The sequence below is a fragment of the Salvia splendens genome, chromosome 7 (assembly GCF_004379255.2).
Source record: "Salvia splendens isolate huo1 chromosome 7, SspV2, whole genome shotgun sequence".
Taxonomy (NCBI): Eukaryota; Viridiplantae; Streptophyta; class Magnoliopsida; order Lamiales; family Lamiaceae; genus Salvia; species Salvia splendens.
Genome location: NC_056038.1, coordinates 32,540,866 through 32,561,650, shown reverse-complemented (window position 1 = coordinate 32,561,650; position 20,785 = coordinate 32,540,866). Strand labels below are relative to the sequence as shown.

General features: G+C 38.0%; 1 protein-coding gene and 1 pseudogene across 1 annotated transcript; both read right to left on the bottom strand.

The window, feature by feature from the left end:
- Positions 1 to 12,136: 12,136 nt before the first annotated feature.
- On the bottom strand, positions 12,137 to 14,621 carry LOC121740766 (annotated as a pseudogene).
- Positions 14,622 to 16,914: 2,293 nt separating this feature from the next.
- On the bottom strand, positions 16,915 to 19,543 carry LOC121810751. Its single transcript, XM_042211493.1, has 7 exons — positions 18,851 to 19,543; positions 18,519 to 18,774; positions 18,456 to 18,462; positions 18,324 to 18,412; positions 17,427 to 17,481; positions 17,101 to 17,175; positions 16,915 to 17,007 (listed from the first exon to the last, which is right to left on the bottom strand). Exons 1-7 carry the CDS (start codon positions 19,200 to 19,202, stop codon positions 16,915 to 16,917), a joined length of 927 nt encoding a protein of 308 aa, XP_042067427.1. The 5' UTR covers positions 19,203 to 19,543.
- Positions 19,544 to 20,785: the final 1,242 nt, after the last annotated feature.

Sequence of the window (20,785 nt, the reverse complement as noted above, 5' to 3'; positions counted from 1 at the left end):
CGTGAATAGGAGTTCCGTTTTGCCATTTTAGTTCGTCCGCAAATTGGAGTCTCGATTCACTTTTACCATAAATGGTAATAAGGTCTCACCTTCCACTAATTCATTACACTCACATTTCATTTAAAACTATTCCACTAACTTTTTTTTCAGTCATTTTTCTTAACATTTCTTAAAACTCGTGCCACCAAGAAATGAGACTCCTAGTAGCGGAGGGAGTAGAAGTATATGAAATTGTAGTATAGTAAATAAAAAGTTAGTTTTAGGTAGATAGTGATAGATAGAGACAGATGCAAAACACATGGAAGAGAAATGGTGCACACATGAAGCAGACTTGTGTTTGTCACAGTCAGAAAAAGTAAAGAAGAAAATGAAGCAACAGAGCAGTAAGAATACCATTTAGGATTTTCTGTAAAAAGCAGCAGCATAAAAATCGGGAGGCCCCTTCCTTCATATCAACAATAAGTTAAGCCAATGCGTATGTACAGAAAGTGATTTTACAAAAAAGAGAGAGAAGATCATGTCAACTTTTTTGTAACTAGGTTTTACAATAACTTGTCTTATTCTGTTTCCAATACACCTCCTTCCTCCAATCCGAAATCTGTCATGGAAAGAGAGAAGATCATGTCTCACCCTTAATTCCACCGCCTCTTGACTGCTTATGTTAACTGTCAAAAGGTGTTCAATTTTTCAACTTGAATGTTCATTATATATAACCCTAGATTAAATTGAAGTTATTGATGGCAGGTAGGAGCTCCGGCTGAAATGGCGGCGAGACTGGAGGAAGCGTGTGCGAGTGCGGGGGCGAGGGGTGGGTGCGTTCAGAGTGGAGATCCGGCGCTTGACCAATTCATGGAGGCTTACTGTGAAATGCTGATCAAGTACGAGCAAGAACTCTCCAAATCATTGACAGAAGCCACGCTTTTCTTTGCAACAGTTCAGCGCCACTTTCAAGCCTTCACTTTCTGCTTCTCCGATTCTTCTGCTCATACCACTACCACTAACAGTACCATCTCTCTCCTCATTTTATGCTTCCATATGTGTGTCACACACTTAATTTAAATCAATTTTCATTTAATTTGATCAAAGCCGTTTGATGCGTCTCTAGTTAGGAATAGCTCTAAACTAATTTGTGTCTGTAGGTATCAGACCGCTTAGGATTCACTAATTACCGGGACCTCTTTTTATTGATTGGGTCTGAGATGACTAATCTCAGAGGTACAAGCCAATACAAGTATGATACTAAGATTACACACTAATCTGATACAAGATATTACAATTGAAGAACCCTAGATTAAGTGCAAGTATAACACAGAACTTGAGTCTTCATCTTCTTCAATAACCCTGTACACTTAGGTGTGAATGTTAGTAACACAAGAAATGATCCCGTAGGATCTAAACACACAATGAAACTATGCAAGACAAGGTTACAAGCACTGGAATATGGCTCAGGTCGCAACAGGCGACTACACCGGGCCAAGAACCTCTCCAAAGCTTCAACCAAATGTCACAAGGGAGTATTACTGAACAAGGACCCCAGAAACCCTAGGTTTCACCGGTTACCACCACAGTAGGCCTCCTCAACACGCGGACCACAACAAGTCTCCTCTGAACACAGTCACGAACTCAGATCTCTCACCACACCACCTACAAGCTCAGGAGATCGGTCACAGAAGAAAGACCGAACTCTAGGGTTTGAGAAGGAAACCGAAGAAGTTGCCTAACTCTCAAACTAACCCGATAGATATCTTAGGAATCAAGAATCCTCGGTGGAAACACAAGCTGGAAGGAAAGCTCCGGCTAGAATCGCCGAAAAACTAGAGAGAAGTCGGAGCAAGTTCGAAGAAGAGAGAGAGAGAGAGAGAATAGAGCGTATGAGTTGAATGGGGTAGGTGAGAGGTCTGCCTCTCACTTAACAAACACACATCAAATCCAACGGCTGCAACTCAGGATCCGCGTGGAGCTGCCTACGTGGCGGCCATCCGAGCAAGCAGGTAAGTAGCGGGCCAATTAACACATTGGGCCTGCACCAGAAACTTGGGCTCAAATATTAATTGGATGAGGGTCAGCCCAAATAATTAATATGTAAGTCCAAAACTCAATGGTCCACAAATATTCAACATTCTCCACCTTGGACCTATTGGGAGCACATGGAGAGAGCCTTAGTCAGCTGTTGCTTCATCATAGCCTATAAGGCTATCTCCAGACACCAAAGAGTTTAAGGCTCTTTAGTCAAGAGAGTAGCCAGGTTGCCTAACCAAGACTCCAGATGGCCAGGCCAATTAGTCTTGTTGGACTTTTACTTGCCTTGTGACTTCAAAGAGCCAACAAGGTCTTTCCCCGGGACATGCAATGCACATGCTAACCAAAATCAAAGTGCATTTTTTGATGCATGACAACAATTTATCCACAGAAAGACATTTGGTACCCATATCAGTTGGGTTATGATCAGTATGCACTTTTTGTAAAAAAAACTTCACTTTTTTCCATAACATCTCTAATGAAATGGAACCTAACATCTATATGTTTAGTTCTATCATGGAAAACAGAGTTTTTACAAAGTTGAATGGCAGACTGACTATCAGAATATAACACAGGAGCACACTTAATAAACTTGAGTTCAGAGAGAACTCCCTTTAACCATATTGCCTCCTTCATAGCCTTAGTGATGGCTATATATTCTGACTCTGTCGTAGACTACGACAGAGCTACAATGTATTGGAGTTGTGATTTCCAACTAACACAAGACCTGCAAACCTGAAACACATAGGAAGTTGTGGAGTTCCTCTTATCCTTATCATTTGCATAGTTAGAATCAACAAAACCACACAACTCAACACCTTGATCATGCTTAGAAAAACACAAACCATACTTAGAAGTATTTTTCAAGTATCTAAGCAGCCACTTAAGAGCCTCCCAATGTACTGGCCCAGGGTTAGACATGTATCTACTCAAACAAGAAACAACATAGGCAATATCAGGCCTAGTGCTAACCATAAGATACATCACAGAGCCAATAGCATTAGAATAAGGGACCTTTTGCATAGCTTTAACCTCAGATTCAGTTGAAGGACAAAGGTCCTTACTCAGCATAAAATGAGCAGCTAAGGCTAAGGGAACAGAAGCAATTTTAGCACCAAGCATATTAAATTTTTCAAGAATTTTTTGCACATAAGGCTCCTGATGAAGAACCAGAGAAGAGGACTTTCTATCCCTAAGGATATTGATCCCCAGAATCTTTTTAGCATCACCAAGATCTTTCATGTCAAAATTTTCACATAAGGCACTTTGCACATGTTTAATAGACTTGATACAATGACTCATAATAAGCATGTCATCCACATAAAGCAGCAAGAACACAAGAACTTTATCAAGATCTTTCACATACAAGCAGGCATCAAAGGTGCTTCTAATAAAACCAAGCTTTTGCATGCATGTATTGAACTTAATACTCCACTGCCTAGGGGATTGTTTCAGACCATACAAAGCCTTTTTCAGCAAACACATGATTGGGAAAATTAGGATCCACAAAACCCTATGGTTGTTTCATATAGATAGGCTTATCCAAATCACCATGAAGAAAAACAGTTTTGACATCCATTTGTTTCAATTCCCAATTAAAATGAGCACATAAGGCAAGCATCACTCTAACAGTAGTAAACTTAACTACATGAGCAAAAATTTCAGTATAATCTATCCCCTCTTGCTGAGTAAAACCTTTGGCAACCAACCCAGCCTTGTACCTCAACCCCTCAACTTCATCTTTCAATTTATACAGCCACCTGCAATCAACTACAGAGGCACCAGGGGGCAGAGGCACAAGGATCCAAGTATTATTGACAAATAGAGAGTGGATCTCCTCTTGCATAGCTTTAAAACACATATCCCAAAACTTTGACTTTTGCGCCTGCTTATAAGACTGAGGCTCATTCCCATCAGATTCAAACACATTAAAAGCTAGGACAATCAAATTCACAAAAGAACCATATCTATCAGGGGGTTTACCAACCCTCCTAACCCTATCCCTAGTCAACTGATAATTGTGTAAATCTAGATTATTATTGGGTTGTGGTTCACCATCAAAAACATTTTCAGGAACAGGGTCTTGGTTTTCTAGAGGCTCAGGGATGATAGGATCTGGGTTACTAGGGGAAGGATTCCACACCTGCTCCACCTCAGTGGAAGCATCACTGCCCTGGGACTCCACCTCACTTGAGGGCCTCTCCTCAGATTGCTCTATCTTACTAAGAGGTTCACCATCTGAGGATGGAGAAGCAGGGGACCTGGGAACAATACAAGGGAAGTCCTCTTCATTGAAGATGACATCCCTACTAACAACAACCTAGAAAACCAGGTTCATCCCTAACCCACACCCTATAACCCTTAACACCATCAGGATAGCCAACAAAAACACCCTTCCTAGACCTTGGGTCTAACTTATCAATTTTTGAATGAATAAAAGCACTACACCCAAACACCCTTAGGTGTGACAGATTGGGTTTTCTTTCAGTAAAAACATGCTCAGGACATCTGCCCTTAAGAGTTACAGAAGGAGACCTATTTATCAAATAACAAGCAGTATAAAGAGCTTCACCCCAAAACTTTTTTGACAAACCACTTTTGGACAGAAGACACCTAACTTTTTCAAGCAAGGTTCTATTCATCCTCTCAGCAACTCCATTTTACTAAGGGATGTAAGGAGTAGTTTTATGTCTCATAATCCCAGTTTTTTGACACAAAGAATCCATTTGAGCATTGCAAGACTCAAGGCAATTATCTGTTCTAATGGTCTTGATACACTTTCCAGTTTGATTTTCAATTAAAACTCTCCAATTTGAAAAGGTTTAAAAAACATCAGACTTATGTTTTAAAAGAAAACACCAAACTTTTCTTGAAAAATCATCCACAATGGACAGAAAATACACAGATCCAAAGTGGGTAGTTACAGAGGCAGGACCCCAAACATCCATATGCAAGTACTCTAACACAGAATGACTGACATTTTCAGTCACAGGGGAAGGAAAAGAGACCTTGTGCTATTTTCCCATCACACAAGTTTCACAAAAGGGGAGGTCATTTTTGAAATCCAACTCACTCAAAATTTCAAAAATTTTCAAAAGTTTTAACCCCTTCTGACTCATATGCCCAAGTCTATTGTGCCACAGTAAAGCCCTATCCATTTTAACCAGATTTACACAATGATCATCACAGGGTAGGGACTTAGCAGTACAAACATACAGATTACACTTTTTCACAGCTTTGAACAGGCATAGCACACCCTTACAGATGTTCATAACACCCTGCCCCCACTTACCCTCAAAACCCTCAGATTCAAGACAAGAGCAAGAAATCAGGTTGTAATTCAGATCAGACACATATATCACATTATTCAAAGTAAAGCACATAACCATTTTCAAACTTTAGCATGACAGTACCAATGCCAAGGATTTTATACTTCTTGTCATTTGTCATGGACACAAAAGCATTTTCAACAGTTTTGAACTCAGTAAAAGACTCTTTGAAAGGACATTTGTGAAAAGTGCATCATGAATCAATTAGTCAGTCATTTTTAGTAAAGAAACACTCAGAGGCAGAGTTTACAGAAAAAACATCATGGTTCATAAAACAAACACCATCTGAACCATCTTCCCTGGCCAGGTTTGCAACAGCCTCCATCTGGTTATTACCATTTGGATTCTTACCTTTCTTGGGTATAGTACATTCTGCCTTGTAATGACCCACTTCACCACAATTAAAATATTTCCTTTTAAACTTAGGGTCTTTACTTTTAGACCTAGACCTGCCTCTTACCATTCCCAGAGGAATTACTGCCATCCCCTCTAGATTTAGACCTCCCTCTTACATTCAAAGCCTTAGTTTGAGAAGATTTAGGGTTATAGTTTTCTTTAAGCTCCAATTCCTTTGATTTTAAAGAACTTATGATGAGGTCTAGAGGAGCAATGTCACTGCCATACTTTATAGCTGCCTTAACATCACTATAAGTATCAGGGATAACATTCATGAGGGCTATGCTGGTATACTCATCAATAGTTTTATCATCTATGTCCTTTGAAAGATCCAATTTAAATTTAAAAAGTTTTTCCAGAAGATACATTCTGCAGGACATAGAGGTTTCAGTATAGAGAGTATCCAGCTTAGTCCACATCTCAGAGGCAGATTCAATAGCCCCAAAATCATGAAAGGTTGAGGATAATTGAAGACCTGGCCAATTCATTCAACTCAGCCTTTTTCTCAGCAGACATAGTATCAGGAAAAGTCCCTTCAACAGCTTTGAAAACCTTTTGCTGAATTAAAACACATTTAACTTTTTGTTTCCAAATCACAAAATCATTTTTCCCATTAAAGGGGACAATGCCTACTGACTGGGTCATTTTGAGAAAGATTTTTACACACACAAAAGAACCAACAGCACCAAGGGCAAAGCAAGCAACTCTGCTATCACAGATAGTGGATTTAAACAGCCAACAGTCAAAGAATCCACTAGGAACAAGTATGCAGAGATTTTTCATTCAAGAATCACAGAAGCAACTAGCAACCAGCACACACACACAGGTTTACAACTCAAGGTGATCCCAGACACACTTTTACCAAGTCCATAAGAGTTCCTCCCTATCTGTCACGTGTACCCCGACAAGAGGATTTCCCAGTTTACAATCACCCAATGTATGGGGGCGCAGGGGGTCACTCAAGGCGGTTAAGGCACAGGGTGGATAGGTAATTCACTCAAGACACAAAAACTGAGCTCTAAGATACACACCTTGAGTAAGAAAAGGTAAGCAAGCAAGCAGCGGAAGAAGAGAAAGCAGTAAACACCAAGAATCATGCAAGAAAAACAAGAGCACAGAACCTAGACCGCGGTCAGCGGTTACTACTAGCAACAAAAGCCCAAGCCTAGGGTTCTAAGAAAGCAGTAAGCGAGAGGTTCAGCCAATTTACCAGAGCGGGAACCCTATCGTTAAGGAGAACCCGTCTTACCTCAGGGCCTATACCGGAGGCCGAGCTTTACTCTGAAGAGCCCACCTCCTTAATTTTGCGACCCGGCGTGCCTAAGCGATCCCCCCGTGGCTCTAATTTGTGTCTGTAGGGATCAGATCGCTTAGGATTCACTAATTACCGGGACCTCTTTTTATTGATTGGGTCTGAGATGACTAATCTCAGAGGTACAAGCCAATACAAGTATGATACTAAGATTACACACTAATCTGATACAAGATATTACAATTGAAGAACCCTAGACTAAGTGCAAGTATAACACGGAACTTGAGTCTTCATCTTCTTCAATAACCATGTACACTTAGGTAGAAATGTTAGTAACACAAGAAATGATCCCGTAGGATCTAAACACACAATGAAACTATGCAAGACAAGGTTACAAGCACTGGAATATGGCTCAGGTCGCAACAGGCGACTACACCAGGCCAAGAACCTCTCCAAAGCTTCAACCAAATGTCACAAGGGAGTATTACTGAACAAGGACCCCAGAAACCCTAGGTTTCACCGGTTACCACCACAGTAGGCCTCCTCAACACGCGGACCACAACAAGTCTCCTCTGAACACAGTCACGAACTCAGATCTCTCACCACACCACCTACAAGCTCAGGAGATCGGTCACAGAAGAAAGACCGAACTCTAGGGTTTGAGAAGGAAACCGAAGAAGTTGCCTAACTCTCAAACTAACCCGATAGATGTCTTAGGAATCAAGAATCCTCGGTGGAAACGCAAGCTGGAAGGAAAGCTCCGGCTAGAATCGCCGAAAAACTAGAGAGAAGTCGGAGCAAGTTCGAAGAAGAGAGAGAGAGAGAATAGAGCGTATGAGTTGAATGGGGTAGGTGAGAGGTCTGCCTCTCACTTAACAAACACACATCAAATCCAACGGCTGCAACTCAGGATCCGCGTGGAGCTGCCTACGTGGCGGCCATCCGAGCAAGCAGATAAGTAGCGGGCCAATTAACACATTGGGCCTGCACCAGAAACTTGGGTTCAAATATTAATTGGATGGGGGTCAGCCCAAATAATTAATATGTAAGTCCAAAACTCAATGGTCCACAAATATTCAACAGTGTCCACATGGAATCGTTTGTTTAACTACTATATTTTCCTATTTTCCGCGTAAACAGAAATAACTATTGGTCAGAAGTCATTAGTCATTATCCCAGTAACTTGCGATAATAATACCAAATTTAAGAGTAGAGAGAGAGTATAACTAGAGTAGTGAAGGACGTATATGATATTATGATACACAATTGAAGTAAATTATAAGAACAATTTGTACAAATATTATAGTAAACAACTTGAGCAAATTAGAGAGAATAGAGATAGAGATGAGAGAAATTTTGAGATTGAGAAGAGAATGGGGTGAGTAGAAGTGAATGGGAGAGGGGGTATTTATAGGAGAAAAAATCAGATTTAATAAAAATAAAAATAAAATTGAATTTTGAAATCGGCCGGTTTACTGCCGGAACCACCGGTTTCGGAACCGCCGGTTTTCCGACCGTTCTGCACCCCTACGCCTGCCACCGCCTGCCGCCTGAAAAAGGTGCCGGAACCGTCGGAAAAAGCTGCCGGAACCGGCGGTTTCCGACCAAACCGCCGGTTTCTGCACCCCTACGCCTGCCACCGCACTACCACCGCCTGCCGCCTGAAAAGCTATCGGAACCGGCGGTTTCGAATCGCCGGTTTTCGGCAAACCGGCGGTTTCGAACCGCCGGTTACGGTTCTTCATTTCTTGACACCCTGAACCGGCATCGCCGAACCTTGTCCCGGTTCCAAACCGTCTCCGCGGTTCCGGTTCACGGTTCCGAACCGCCGGTGACAATTCCGGGCCGGCAGCATCAAATAAAATGATGATTATGGACTGAACATGAATATAGGAATTAGCTTGGTTTCATAGCATCAAGAAATTAATTACGTTATTTTCATCACTTAAAATTTTAAAAATTATTTAATAATAATAAATTAGTTATATGTGAATGACTATTATTGTTCCAATTGGATGATAATGTTTAGAAATTAGGTATTATACACATGCAGTTATTTTTATAACTTATAATTGTAAATATTATTTACAATCTCCTCCTCCTCTTCCTCCTGCTCGCCTCCACCACCGCTTTCCGCCGCCGTGTGTGAGTCAACGAAACAGAAATCAACATCGGTCAAACTCGGTTCCGAATGCTGGGGCTCATTCAAAATAGGGAGTTTGACGCTTTTGCCCTTCCTCCTCTCCTTTTTGGTCTTTTCTTTCCGGCTGAGGCTCTCCTCGAAGGCGTCGATGGCCTCTTGTATGAGCTGGCGGTTCGGCGACGAATCCCACTTGGCCCAATAGCTCATGTAGCAGCGGAAGCAGTTGCAGTTGAAGCAGGCCGCGTGGTCATCCCCCCGCCGCCGGCGTAGACTTGCGTTGGGAAATGAGGTAGGCGAGGACTTCCCTCTCGGCCGGAGATAGAGCGGCGGTCAGAGCCAATATCGCCGCCGGCAAAAACGAGAGGAGGTGCTCTGAAACAACAGACGGCATTGGAAACCTGCATCTTCCAACAACGCTAACGCTGCTGTTACACTTCATTTTCATTAACTATACTCCATAAATCTACCCATTTCTTTAAATTCTAAGTATTTTGATTCTGCTGTTCCAGATTTGGACAAGATATTACCCTCATGCTGCTATTGCATCTATTTATACACTACAATATTTTCAATCAACAATTTTTTTTACTAACACTAAATTTCTTTACAATTATTATATGCATGTGTGCTGTATATATACGCTTTTTTTTTAGTTAGGGATATTTTCAATCAACAATTTTTTTTACTAACACTAAATTTCTTTACAATTATTATATGCATGTGTGCTGTATATATACGCATTTTTTTTAGTTAGGGGAGCTTGTGAGTTGTGAGTTGTGAGATGTGATAGATCCATGCAATTGCAACTTCTTAATTTATTAATTAGTAGATTCAAGCACAATAACAACAACATTATCCTTCACTACAAAAACTTGTTTTTTAAGGACATAAAATTCGAGATGCAATTACTTGCGCTGAAAAAATTTAAAAAATAATGATAATTTAGGACGCAAAAGAAATCATTCCTAAATTATAAAAATTAACTTAATCTTTTACCTTTATAGGACGCTTCCATTTAAGTCCTCTAATTTTAGTTACGACACCAACAATACGAATGTTTTTTGAAGCGTTGGCGATATAGTTTACAATATATCCGCCAACACTTCAAAAAGAAGAGGAAAAAAAAACTTGAATATTCCTTATTCTGAAAAACACATATCTCGATCTCATATTCTGAAAGATCAGCAAATTTAATCTCAAATTCTGAAATGTTAGCTAATTTAATGGTTTTTTTTTCTTCCTGAAATCTCTCCCACTGAATATGGCACGATTGGTTTTAAACACAAAAATAAATAAATAAATAAAAATTAAAAGTAGTAATCGTAAATCATTGGTATAAAAGTCATATTAGTTATTATAGGGTTCTTTTATCGCAAATTATCTCCCTGGATTACATAATATGTCGGTTCCATGCAGGGGCAGATCCACTTAGAGGGAATAAGGGGCAATTCTCGACCTCAATATAATTAATTTATACTCTTTTCGTCCGTCATTAGGAGTCCTATTTCTTGGCAGCACGAATTTTAAGAAATGTTAAGAAAAGTGGGTAGAAAAAAGTTAGTGGACTAGGGGTCCCACTTATATATATTAGTTTTAAATGAAACGTGAGTGGAATGAGTTAGTGGAAGGTGAGACCCTAATACCATTTATAGAAAAAGTGAACCGGGACTCCTATTCGCGGACGGAGTTAATGAACTTTTAAAATTGTGTAATTTCCTTAGTAAATGTTCCACCTCAAACTTCTAAAATTTCTTCATGTACTCCCTCCGTCCCATAGAAATTTACCATATTTCTTTTTTCGTCTGTCTCATACAAATAGTCACATATCCATTATGGTAACATTTTTCTCCTTTTTTACTTTTTCATTTATGGGTCCACCATCCACTACACAATTTCAACTATTTTTTCTCCTTCTCTCTTACTTTACCAAATTACGCATTAAAACTCGTGCAACCCTAAAGGGCCAATTTCTATGGGACGGAGGGAGTATTTATTTTTGCTCATGCTAAATTGAATTTCTGGCTTAGTCACTGGTTCCATGTGAAACTTTACCTGTTCATATAAACCGAATGAAAATTATAAATTGAATTAGTATATTAGACAAATAGAACTTTCAAATTTGCTTACGAATTAAGTTTAATAATAATATTTAACATATTCAAATAATTGTTAAATAAATTGAGTTATACCTATAATTTGACTTCAAAATTCATGCTGGTGGATTAAAACTAAGCCAATATTTTACAATTAATTAATCCATATTAGAATAACACATAACAGTCGAGTATAGGGATATAGATCTATAGTTATGTATTACAATTTTCAATAATATTTTTTAATAAATTAAAAATAAACTAAATATATAAAATAAAACCAACAATGCAAATAATAAATTCAAAAGGCGTCATGTTTTCATAATTTATGAATTACGGAGTAGTACTATATTTTAACTTCAATAAATTGCATGTTTTATCTAGCTTTACTATCATTACCGCGTCAACTGTAAATTAGAATAAGGTGAATCCTATGATTAACAAAGTATTCTAGCAATTTATTTTGAGCCTAAGACATTTTTTTTTATTTTGAGCCTAAGACATTTTTTTACGACCACAGGTGTACAGAATCTACCTTTGGCGGAATCCGACTGTTCGGCCATGTTTGCGGATTAAGACCGAAAGTCTCCCAATAGTTAACAGGATTTGAACTCGTACTGAATCTGCATTCTCGTACCAAATCTGCATTTGGAGGAATCCAACTAATCCTGTACGACCGAGTTTAGGGATTTAGACCAAAAGTCTCCCAACGGTTGGCGGGATTTGAACTCGTGACCTCAAGGTCACCCAACCCTGCGCTGTCAACTGCGCTACGACCTGTAGGTAGCCCAAGACATCTTTTAGTGGAGCCAAATCATGAATTTTCATTCTCTAAAAAATTAGACCCTACCCTATGATCTCTATTCAATAGTAAGAACTCGGGCTTAATTTTATTCTAAATGTATACAAGGAACACCATAAAATATAAACTGAATGCTTAGTTATGAACAAGAATGACATCATCATAATGGGGAATAAGACGTACTACATATAATGAAAACCATGAAAGACGAATGCAGTAGTCAAATTCGATTATAGAACATCATCATCCTTCAACTGTAACACAGTATGCAGAGATAGTCGTGGCCATCCTTACTCGAAACAAGGAAACAGGCTTTAGAGGCGTTTAGATTCAACCGAATATTTTGTTCTTTTCAGAAACACCATTCTATAAGCTTGACGATGATACCATGGGGTTCTCAGAGTCTCTGAACAATGACCGAGCTCAACAACCCTGCTTGCTCAATTGTCTGGGTGAGATCGGTGAGGACCTTGGGAGGAAATCCGACTGTCTGCAACTGATAAGACCGTGTGCCCCCAGGCCGAGATGAATCAATGAAAGACCGGATATCAGCTATTGTATGGTGGTGATTGAAGTGTGCAACCATTCGAGTTCCATCAGCAAGCCTAAGTTGAATCGAAGTGGATGGCAGTGATTTATCTACCACAAGGCCTTCTGAAGGGGCAGGGGCACTCAGGAGGGGAGCAGCAATAGTTGTATCAGGGTCAGATACGGTTGCCGAGCTACTTCCCAGAGTCCTGCCTACTCCCTGAAACGGAACACTGCGTACTTCTGGTTCCTGCCACAACATACAAGTTAGAACATCTTCCTTGATGCATACGTTCACTTTCACATGCACATAAATGTTTCAGCACTTAGGATGCTAGCAGATCAAGAATCATGAAAAGTGTGGGGGAGAGATGAATAGGCCTCTGTTTAACGAATTCAAGTTTGAGATTGATGTGCTTGAAGGAGAGCATGGAGATTATAAGATGGACTGAGAATGCACTTACAGGGCGGTTTTCATCCTTTCTTATAAGATTGACGTGAACAGAGGATCTCCTGTCTGCAGGCTCCAGCTCTTTCGGGCACTCAGACTTTCTGATGCTCTGCAAATAAGAATCATCACAACAAAGCACATATGGCATAGTCATTCACACATCATGAAATCCTATAATTCAATCTTACAATTCTACTTTGAAAATGTGGAATGGAATGGTTTCATGGTGTGCAATCTGATACAAGTATAAATGTATAATACCACCATTCTCAGTGATTACGAGAAACTGGCAATAACAAAAGGAGTAACGCACAATCATAAGGGCATCCCAAGAAATAGCTCCCAGAGAAGTATCAGCATATCGACCACCCAATTCCCAGTTGAACCCTTACTGTTAACCCTTTAAAATGTTAATAACATTTACCCTCTTACCTCAATAAATGAAGCATTCTCAGGATCATCCAAGCTCCTCAAAGGGCCATCATTAACAGTGAAACCATTTCTCCAGAAAACGATGTTGTGTACAACCGACTCAGGCTACTGTGGAGCAGTTGGCACAGTTTCACCTGAAAGCAGCCTTCCTGTCCCAGCAAAGCTTCTTGAGCTCGAAGATGGCTGAAGATTCTCCATTGGCCCTTGTGTAGCCCCCAGTTGTCGAGCTTGGTCAAAAATTGCATCAACGTCATTACCCTTGGACGGGTCTTGGACAAGCATACCGCTGAAAATAAAATAATTAGCAAGATGAAGAGTCTCCAACTATACCTAAGTGAAAGATGAAATCTTTTTTCTCCAAATAGAACAAAGCAAACTATGAATATGTTATTGAATAGAGGGGGAACAAGTAGTACAAACTTGAACTTGATCACAAGCTACAAGATCAGATCATGCAACCTGGAAACTCGTAGAATTATCAGTCGACATCACATACACATACATGTGATGTGACTGGCTTCTCTCAGGAATCCAACAAGGGATCACTTATTATCCTTAATACTAATCTACCAACCATAGCATTACAGGAAAGAAGAATGATTAAGCACTCAAGATACAATGAATTGACACCAATCACACCATCAAATGCAGCATAAAACTCTAAACCACAATAACAGATCCCACCACCACCAGAGGTACCAATCATCACACGCAAGATGGAGAGAGAAAAATCCCCAAAATAAGTTGTTGAGGTGTAAGTACAGACGTCTGAACAAAATTCACAAACATTACAGCGCCCTAAAATCTAAAATCCAATAATTGGTAATGAGAAAGCAAGCGTAAATTCGAAGCCACAGCTAATTACCCTCAAGTAGGAAGAATTTTAAATTAGGGCAAACATTGGAAAAATAGGAAATCACAAGAAGGGACCTTTTCTCCCCGCCGGTATAGTATTCCTGAGGTCCATCGGAATCACTGTCGGAGTCATGAGCCGAAGTCCTATTCAGGTCGGAGAGAGTCCGAATACCGCCGGTCCGGCTGGTGGAGGGTTTTGAGGGTTTCTTGTCGCGAGAAGCCATGGTTTGATTTCGATTGATTTTTCGTGCAGGAATTGAACCACAATAGTGAGGTAGAGGGAAGGGCAGATGATTCTTTCTTTTATTTCACTTTATTTTAGTTTTCTGTTTTCCTTTTCCTTTTCTCTTTGTTTTTCTTTTTTTTTTTTAATAATGATTGAGTAAATATTTAGTCAACCTCTACAGAAAAAAGTTTGATTCCAATATTTTTGGATAAAACAAAAAAATCTGATTTCTGTTTACGCTTTGATTTATGTATGAAGCAACTTTCGTTGCTTTGTATTTCTAATTGCTATGATAATTGTCACAATAATAACTAAAATCATATGCAAAATCATTATCTTTCGGAATCTGTTCTATTTTACTTAACCATAATAAGTTAAGCAAACAGAAAGATAAACAAATACACTAATATAGCGATAATATTTATTATATGTCCACTCATATTTTATGATCGCATAGAGATAAAGTTATCAACATGTATCAATATGATTTTGATTTAAACAAGAATGAATTTAAATCCAGAAATACAGGCTAATTTTGAACCATAAGATTAGGTGATTTGATATTATGATTAGAAGATCGATGGCTCCGATTTTGAATCATAGGATTAGGCAATTTGATCTTGAAGGATTCGTTCATTTGTTATGCTCTATTCCTTCTTTTGTATGACCAATGATCATTGTCAGTTTTAGGCATTTTGTCATTTAACTTATATGACTCATTTATAGTCTTGTTATAATATGTTATTTGGTATGCTTCGATTTTACCTTTAGTATGACCTATGATCATATCAGTTGTAGGCATGATTTCATAGCACTTGTATGATTCTTTTACGATCATCGTTTTGTAACTATTATGACTGGTTTATGCGTAGTAATCTTATATGACCTGATGTTGTATTTGTCATGCTACGAATCTCAACTTATTGTATTTTACGTAGTACTATTATTTTGCCTCATCATACTTACTTGCTTTGTTTTTAACAGTCTAGATTTAAATACACCAGACTGCCCTATCGAACTCAAACCATTTAATTTGTTGATAGTAGGTTTCCAACATTGGACAATACTAATGAGTTTTATGAGAACTATGGTCAACGTGTTGGTTTTGACACACGGAAGAATGGTTCTTAGAAAGGCCGATGATGCGGCCATGACCGTTCGGTCCCACCTCAACCGCTGCGAACAGGCAAGGAATGTCTGGGGACAGGCCGCGTAGTCGACGAGAAAGATGGGTTGTACTTGTATTACGTGAGTGAGTTGTGCCCTTCCCTTCCGCCATCGCATTATTAACTGCACGTTCTCTTCCATTATTAAATCAAATCACTTATACCACTCTTCAATTTTCACATTATTAATCCCGTTTTTATTTTTAAACCAAATTCTCGTACTATGTTCAATAATACTAGGCTTGGGGAAACGGTTCTCGGTTCTCGGTTCTTGGTTAACCAAAAACCGAACCTTATTTTTTCGGTTCTCGGTTAACCGAAAACCGAAAAAATAAGGTTGAGGTTCGGTTCCGGTTATTAAGTTTAAGCTAATCTCGGTTCCGGTTCTAACAGAGAACCGAAAGGTTAGAACCGAATAACCGTTATTTTCTAAATATTTATATTTATTTTAGTTTTATTATTATTGCGGTGGAAGCACGACCTCAGTCCAAATTTGTACTATCCATCAACCAACATACATGTAGGTCAGTCACAAGAATGAGTTCTCTAAACTCTAAACACAGAGAGAGGATCACTGGTTTGGTACTCACCCAAGACCATGCGAAGAATGCCAGTTGAAACGAGTTCTGCAAACGAAGATGAACCATTCATTATCTGATGTGAACAAAAGTAGAGTAGCTGGATGATCATGATCAAGAAAAAGAAGACGAGTAGTACCTGAAACAAGAGGAGGTGCATGAGGTGGAGGAGGAATCTGGGACGATCGAACCAGAAGAAGTGATCGCCTGGTCTAACAAGCAATGTTCCTTGGATTACATGGGACTTGTCACTAGTGTCTAAGCACATTTTTGTAATGATGCCTTGCAGCTTAGTGCCAACAATGAGCAGCATCTGCGACAGAACATTTTTTAATAGGCCGTATATCGGATTACTATAGCATCAAAGTATGATCTATGTTCATATCTTACCACTAATGGGATGAAGGGAAGCCAAACATAGTTATGGAATACTGCATTTAGAGAAGGGAATTATGTTAGCTTTATCTATTGGAATTTGCAGTGTACAATTGTTTTTTGTTTAAAAGCCTTACCGTATGCATTGAAGAATATGAAGAGCACAGAGAACACCCAAATCCAGAGGCTGAAAAACAGAAGCTGGCATTATCAGTCATGAAATTCGTATCTAGTCGTTCGATTAGCAATGACTGTTGGATGGAGAAGAATTACCGCATACCAACCGCCACCTCAAAATCTTTCTCAAGTGCTCTCTCGATATACTTCTGGAAATCGAAGCTATTTCCTTCAGAGAAATGAGCCTGAATAAAACAATGATAGCAAAAGAAGGTGACAAGATAATTCAATAGTAACATTCTGAAATATTGTGCAAGTGAAACCGAGAAAGTACGTACTGTGATGAAGCCATGTCGAAGAGTGAGATAGTCTACTTGGTAGACTGATTGAAAGAACTGTTGAAGAAAATTAACCTGCCAAAAAAATTTCAAAATATCGAACGCTAATTGATGCAACCATAGTCTTAAAAGTTTTAAGAGGAATATATTGTACCGGCAGTCGCAACAATCTGTATTGACTCCAATATCTAAGATGTCTCCTTCCAAATGAGGTTTGGTGAATGAATTGGAACCTCCTTGGATCTATATCATTACAAAATAAAGACTTCTTGTAAATTCTATATGTCAAATAAAGCAAATGTCAAAGAAGGAAAAAATAAACATACCATTTGAAAATTGATATTCCAAGGTCCTAGTTTCTGCCTCCCAATGTTCCCATCTCTTCATCTATTAAATCAGTCAAAAAGGTTAACTAGTCATGAAACTCAACCTTCTACTTCAAGTCTGTACTGTACATATAAGGCTTTGTATTTCTTCAGTTTTACTCATACTTGTCTTTCCCACTCCAATCTCCATCACTGCTTTTACCTTGTAGTATTTTGCTTGGTTATTTTGTCAGCTCTGAGAGAAACCCTTTTGCCCAAAAGGAGGAGGCCACTTCTTTGGTATGTCTGCTTCTTCAATTGCCCACGTTGTTTTGTTCCCTTCAAGAATGTTTTTTTGATGCGTCTGCAAGCAAAATGTGCCTCTCTTTTAATTTAAATTTCTTTTTCAAACTTTACTGATAGAAACATGTGTTTTTTTTGTGATTCTTGATAGGATCCGAATCAGTTTAAGTTATATATTGCATTTGCTTTTGCTTTCTGTGGAAAGTTAGATTGAATCTGATTTCCTTGGTCTCTTATTCTGGATCTTTGAACTCCCAATTTCATTTTGAGAACTTGATGTGCCTCTCTGATCCACCAAATATCAGCTTCTTTTCTCTCCCATGATTTGCTTTTATGTGAGGTTTAATGTGATGATTAGCCTTTACTTGAGAATACTCTCTGGTTCTTCAATGAGACAGAACAAGTTAATACTATCAGTTTTATTCACATAAAGAAGTACACACTGTAATTCAATGGTTAATGAGTTGACTAAAGGAAATATTGATAATTCCTGAGAAATGAAGCAATCTATGTCATATGATACTTACATCTTGTTGAAATATTCATATCACAGAACACAAAAGGAATTTGAGACATATCATAGAACACAAAATAGTTGTAATGATGCAGCTTTACTGTTTTTCATTTAGCATTGCTTTTATTTCCTCAACTGAGGTGACCACCTTCTCCATGCAGGTGTCCACCTTCTCCATGAGGGTAACCAGCTGTTGAAGCAAAGAGACTTCAACAGTGACAGCCGTCACAGACCCTTGCTCTGATGTAGCACCAAAAACAGGTTCAGGAGCAGTCACAGCAGGTTCAAGGGGCTACTTCCCCTTCTCTTTAGCAATCACAGCTTTAGCATGGTACTTAGTACCACGATGAGCTTCAAACGCAGGTACGGTGATATTTCTACTCCCATCAGGAGAGTGGTAACCGTACCCTCTAGATGAAGAGCCAGATCCATACTCACAGCAGATAGAACAATAAACCCTCTCCTGTCCTTGTTCATCACGAAATACAAGAGCCTGGTTTTCGTAAGTTCTAGCGAGCAGACGCGCAGCAGGTGAAAGTTCAGGGGGTCCAACTGCATTAACAAAATGATATCAAATTCAAAAAAAAGGCATAAGATAAAATAATACAAAAACAGAAGAAAACCATACCTTGATTAACAACAGATGGTTGAGCATAGACATAAGATGGTGGAGCATTAGATGGTACAGAGTTCAAATACAATGGCACAGTATTAACATGAGTTGAATTGCTGAACATGACCCCTGTGGATGGTATAATAACAATAAATTCACCTGAACTGGAAAATAAACAATAAACAGTAAGGCATAATATATAAAACCACAAACCAGAAGTGAAGAAGGTTGATACAAGGGTGTGTGAATATCCAGTATTGATGGGTAAGGTACAGAAGCTAGCAGCTGATTGGTAGTAGTATCCAGAACTCATGAAACCTCCGTTGAATCCAGAACTCATGAAACCTCCGTTGAATCCAGAACTCATGAAACCTCCGTTGAATCAACTAATAATAATAATAATAATACAATTAAATTGGAGTATTCGATATCAAAATCAACAGCCCATTTTGAGTCTCACTTCTTCAAAAAAAATCAATAGAATACGAATTTTCAAAAGAGTAAAGATTCAAATATAGCAACAGAAGAATTCGGAAAGAATTCAAAGCTTCGAAATTCTATGGGTGCAAAAAAAATCAATAATATACGAATTGAAGGAATTGAAGAAATAAACAAGTAAGACATGCAAAAGAGGAGGCAGAGGAAAGTGAATATGGTTAGGAGGGGAGGGATTTGTTTATATAGAAAAAAAAATAGGGTTACAACCATTTTCCCAAATCTACGCAATTAAATTAATAAATTAATGAGGGTCTCCTTGATTTCTCAAATCAACAACTAATAAATCTCCATTAACCCTATTCGCACGATATTACCATAAAGACGTTTTCATTCTCCAAATAAAAGAGTCCTTTCGATTTCCCAAATCAAAGTCTAATAAATCTCCATTATTCCAAATCAACATGATTTTAAAATATATTAATAAAAATGGTATAGTTAATACGCATTAAATGAAATCAGCTGGCCTTGTATATTCATTGAGTAGTCAGAATTTAAATAAATTTTAGATTTAATTAAATAGCTTTTAAATCCATATGTAGTTGAATAATTTAATGTTTGAATTGGAAATTTCAATTGTTCTAAATTCGGTTGATCATGGATCAATTGGAAAATTTATTTAATCTTAAGACAATTGAATAGTTGAGATCTACATTAATTTGAATTCAAAATAACTGAAGATTTAAAAGTAATTTTATTTGATCTTACGTTCCATTGAACAATTATGATATAAATTAATTTGAATTCAAAATAATTCTTAAAATTCATAGTTCTTAAAAAAAATTATGATCTTTCATGAAAATGGTAATAGTGATGAAAAAAAAACCATTTGTCTTTCATGGAGTATAATTGTAAAATAATCCAACCTTTACAAGAGTACAGAAAAAAGTCATACGGAGTATTTTATTTTTTTAATGTTGCATGCAAAAATAAACAAAACTTCCATTTTCAGGCAAACTCTTACAATCATTTATTTTGTTGGACAAATGGTGAATACCGTTTTCATTTATTTTAAAGTGCTTGGGACCTAATATTACAAAATTCGACTAGTGATTTATTTTCATCCAACCTTTTGATTATTAGAGACATTGATCCTGATAACATTATTAGTATTTGATTAATTTTTTTTTAATATACTTGAGATCTAATATCACAAAAAATAGTTAAATCAAAGTGAATTATTCGCATTGAACTATTTGGTTTGTAAGAGAAATAATAATGTCAATGGTCTTGATTGAGTTCTAATGTTACAAAATAGATAAATGAATTAGTGGTTTATTTCCATCTAATCTTTCATTTAATAGAGAAATCTGAAGATATTTCATTTTTTTATGTGCTTGATAACTAATATTGCAAAATTTTAATTAGTGATTTATTCTCATTCAACGTTTTATTTTTTATTAGAGAAATCTTAGTGACATTAGTGTTTAATTAAATGATAGGAGTGTTTGAATG

Bases quoted from the DNA above. Each gene is read 5' to 3' on its own strand.
- LOC121810751 (XM_042211493.1), bottom strand. From the start codon at position 19,202: ATGAGTTCTGGATTCAACGGAGGTTTCATGAGTTCTGGATTCAACGGA. The intron at 18,775-18,850 runs GTATGGTTTTCT...TTGTTAATGCAG, and splicing joins ACCATCTGTTGTTAATCAAG to TTGGACCCCCTGAACTTTCA. The intron at 17,176-17,426 runs GTATGTTTATTT...TTTTTTTGGCAG, and splicing joins GGAATATCAATTTTCAAATG to GTTAATTTTCTTCAACAGTT.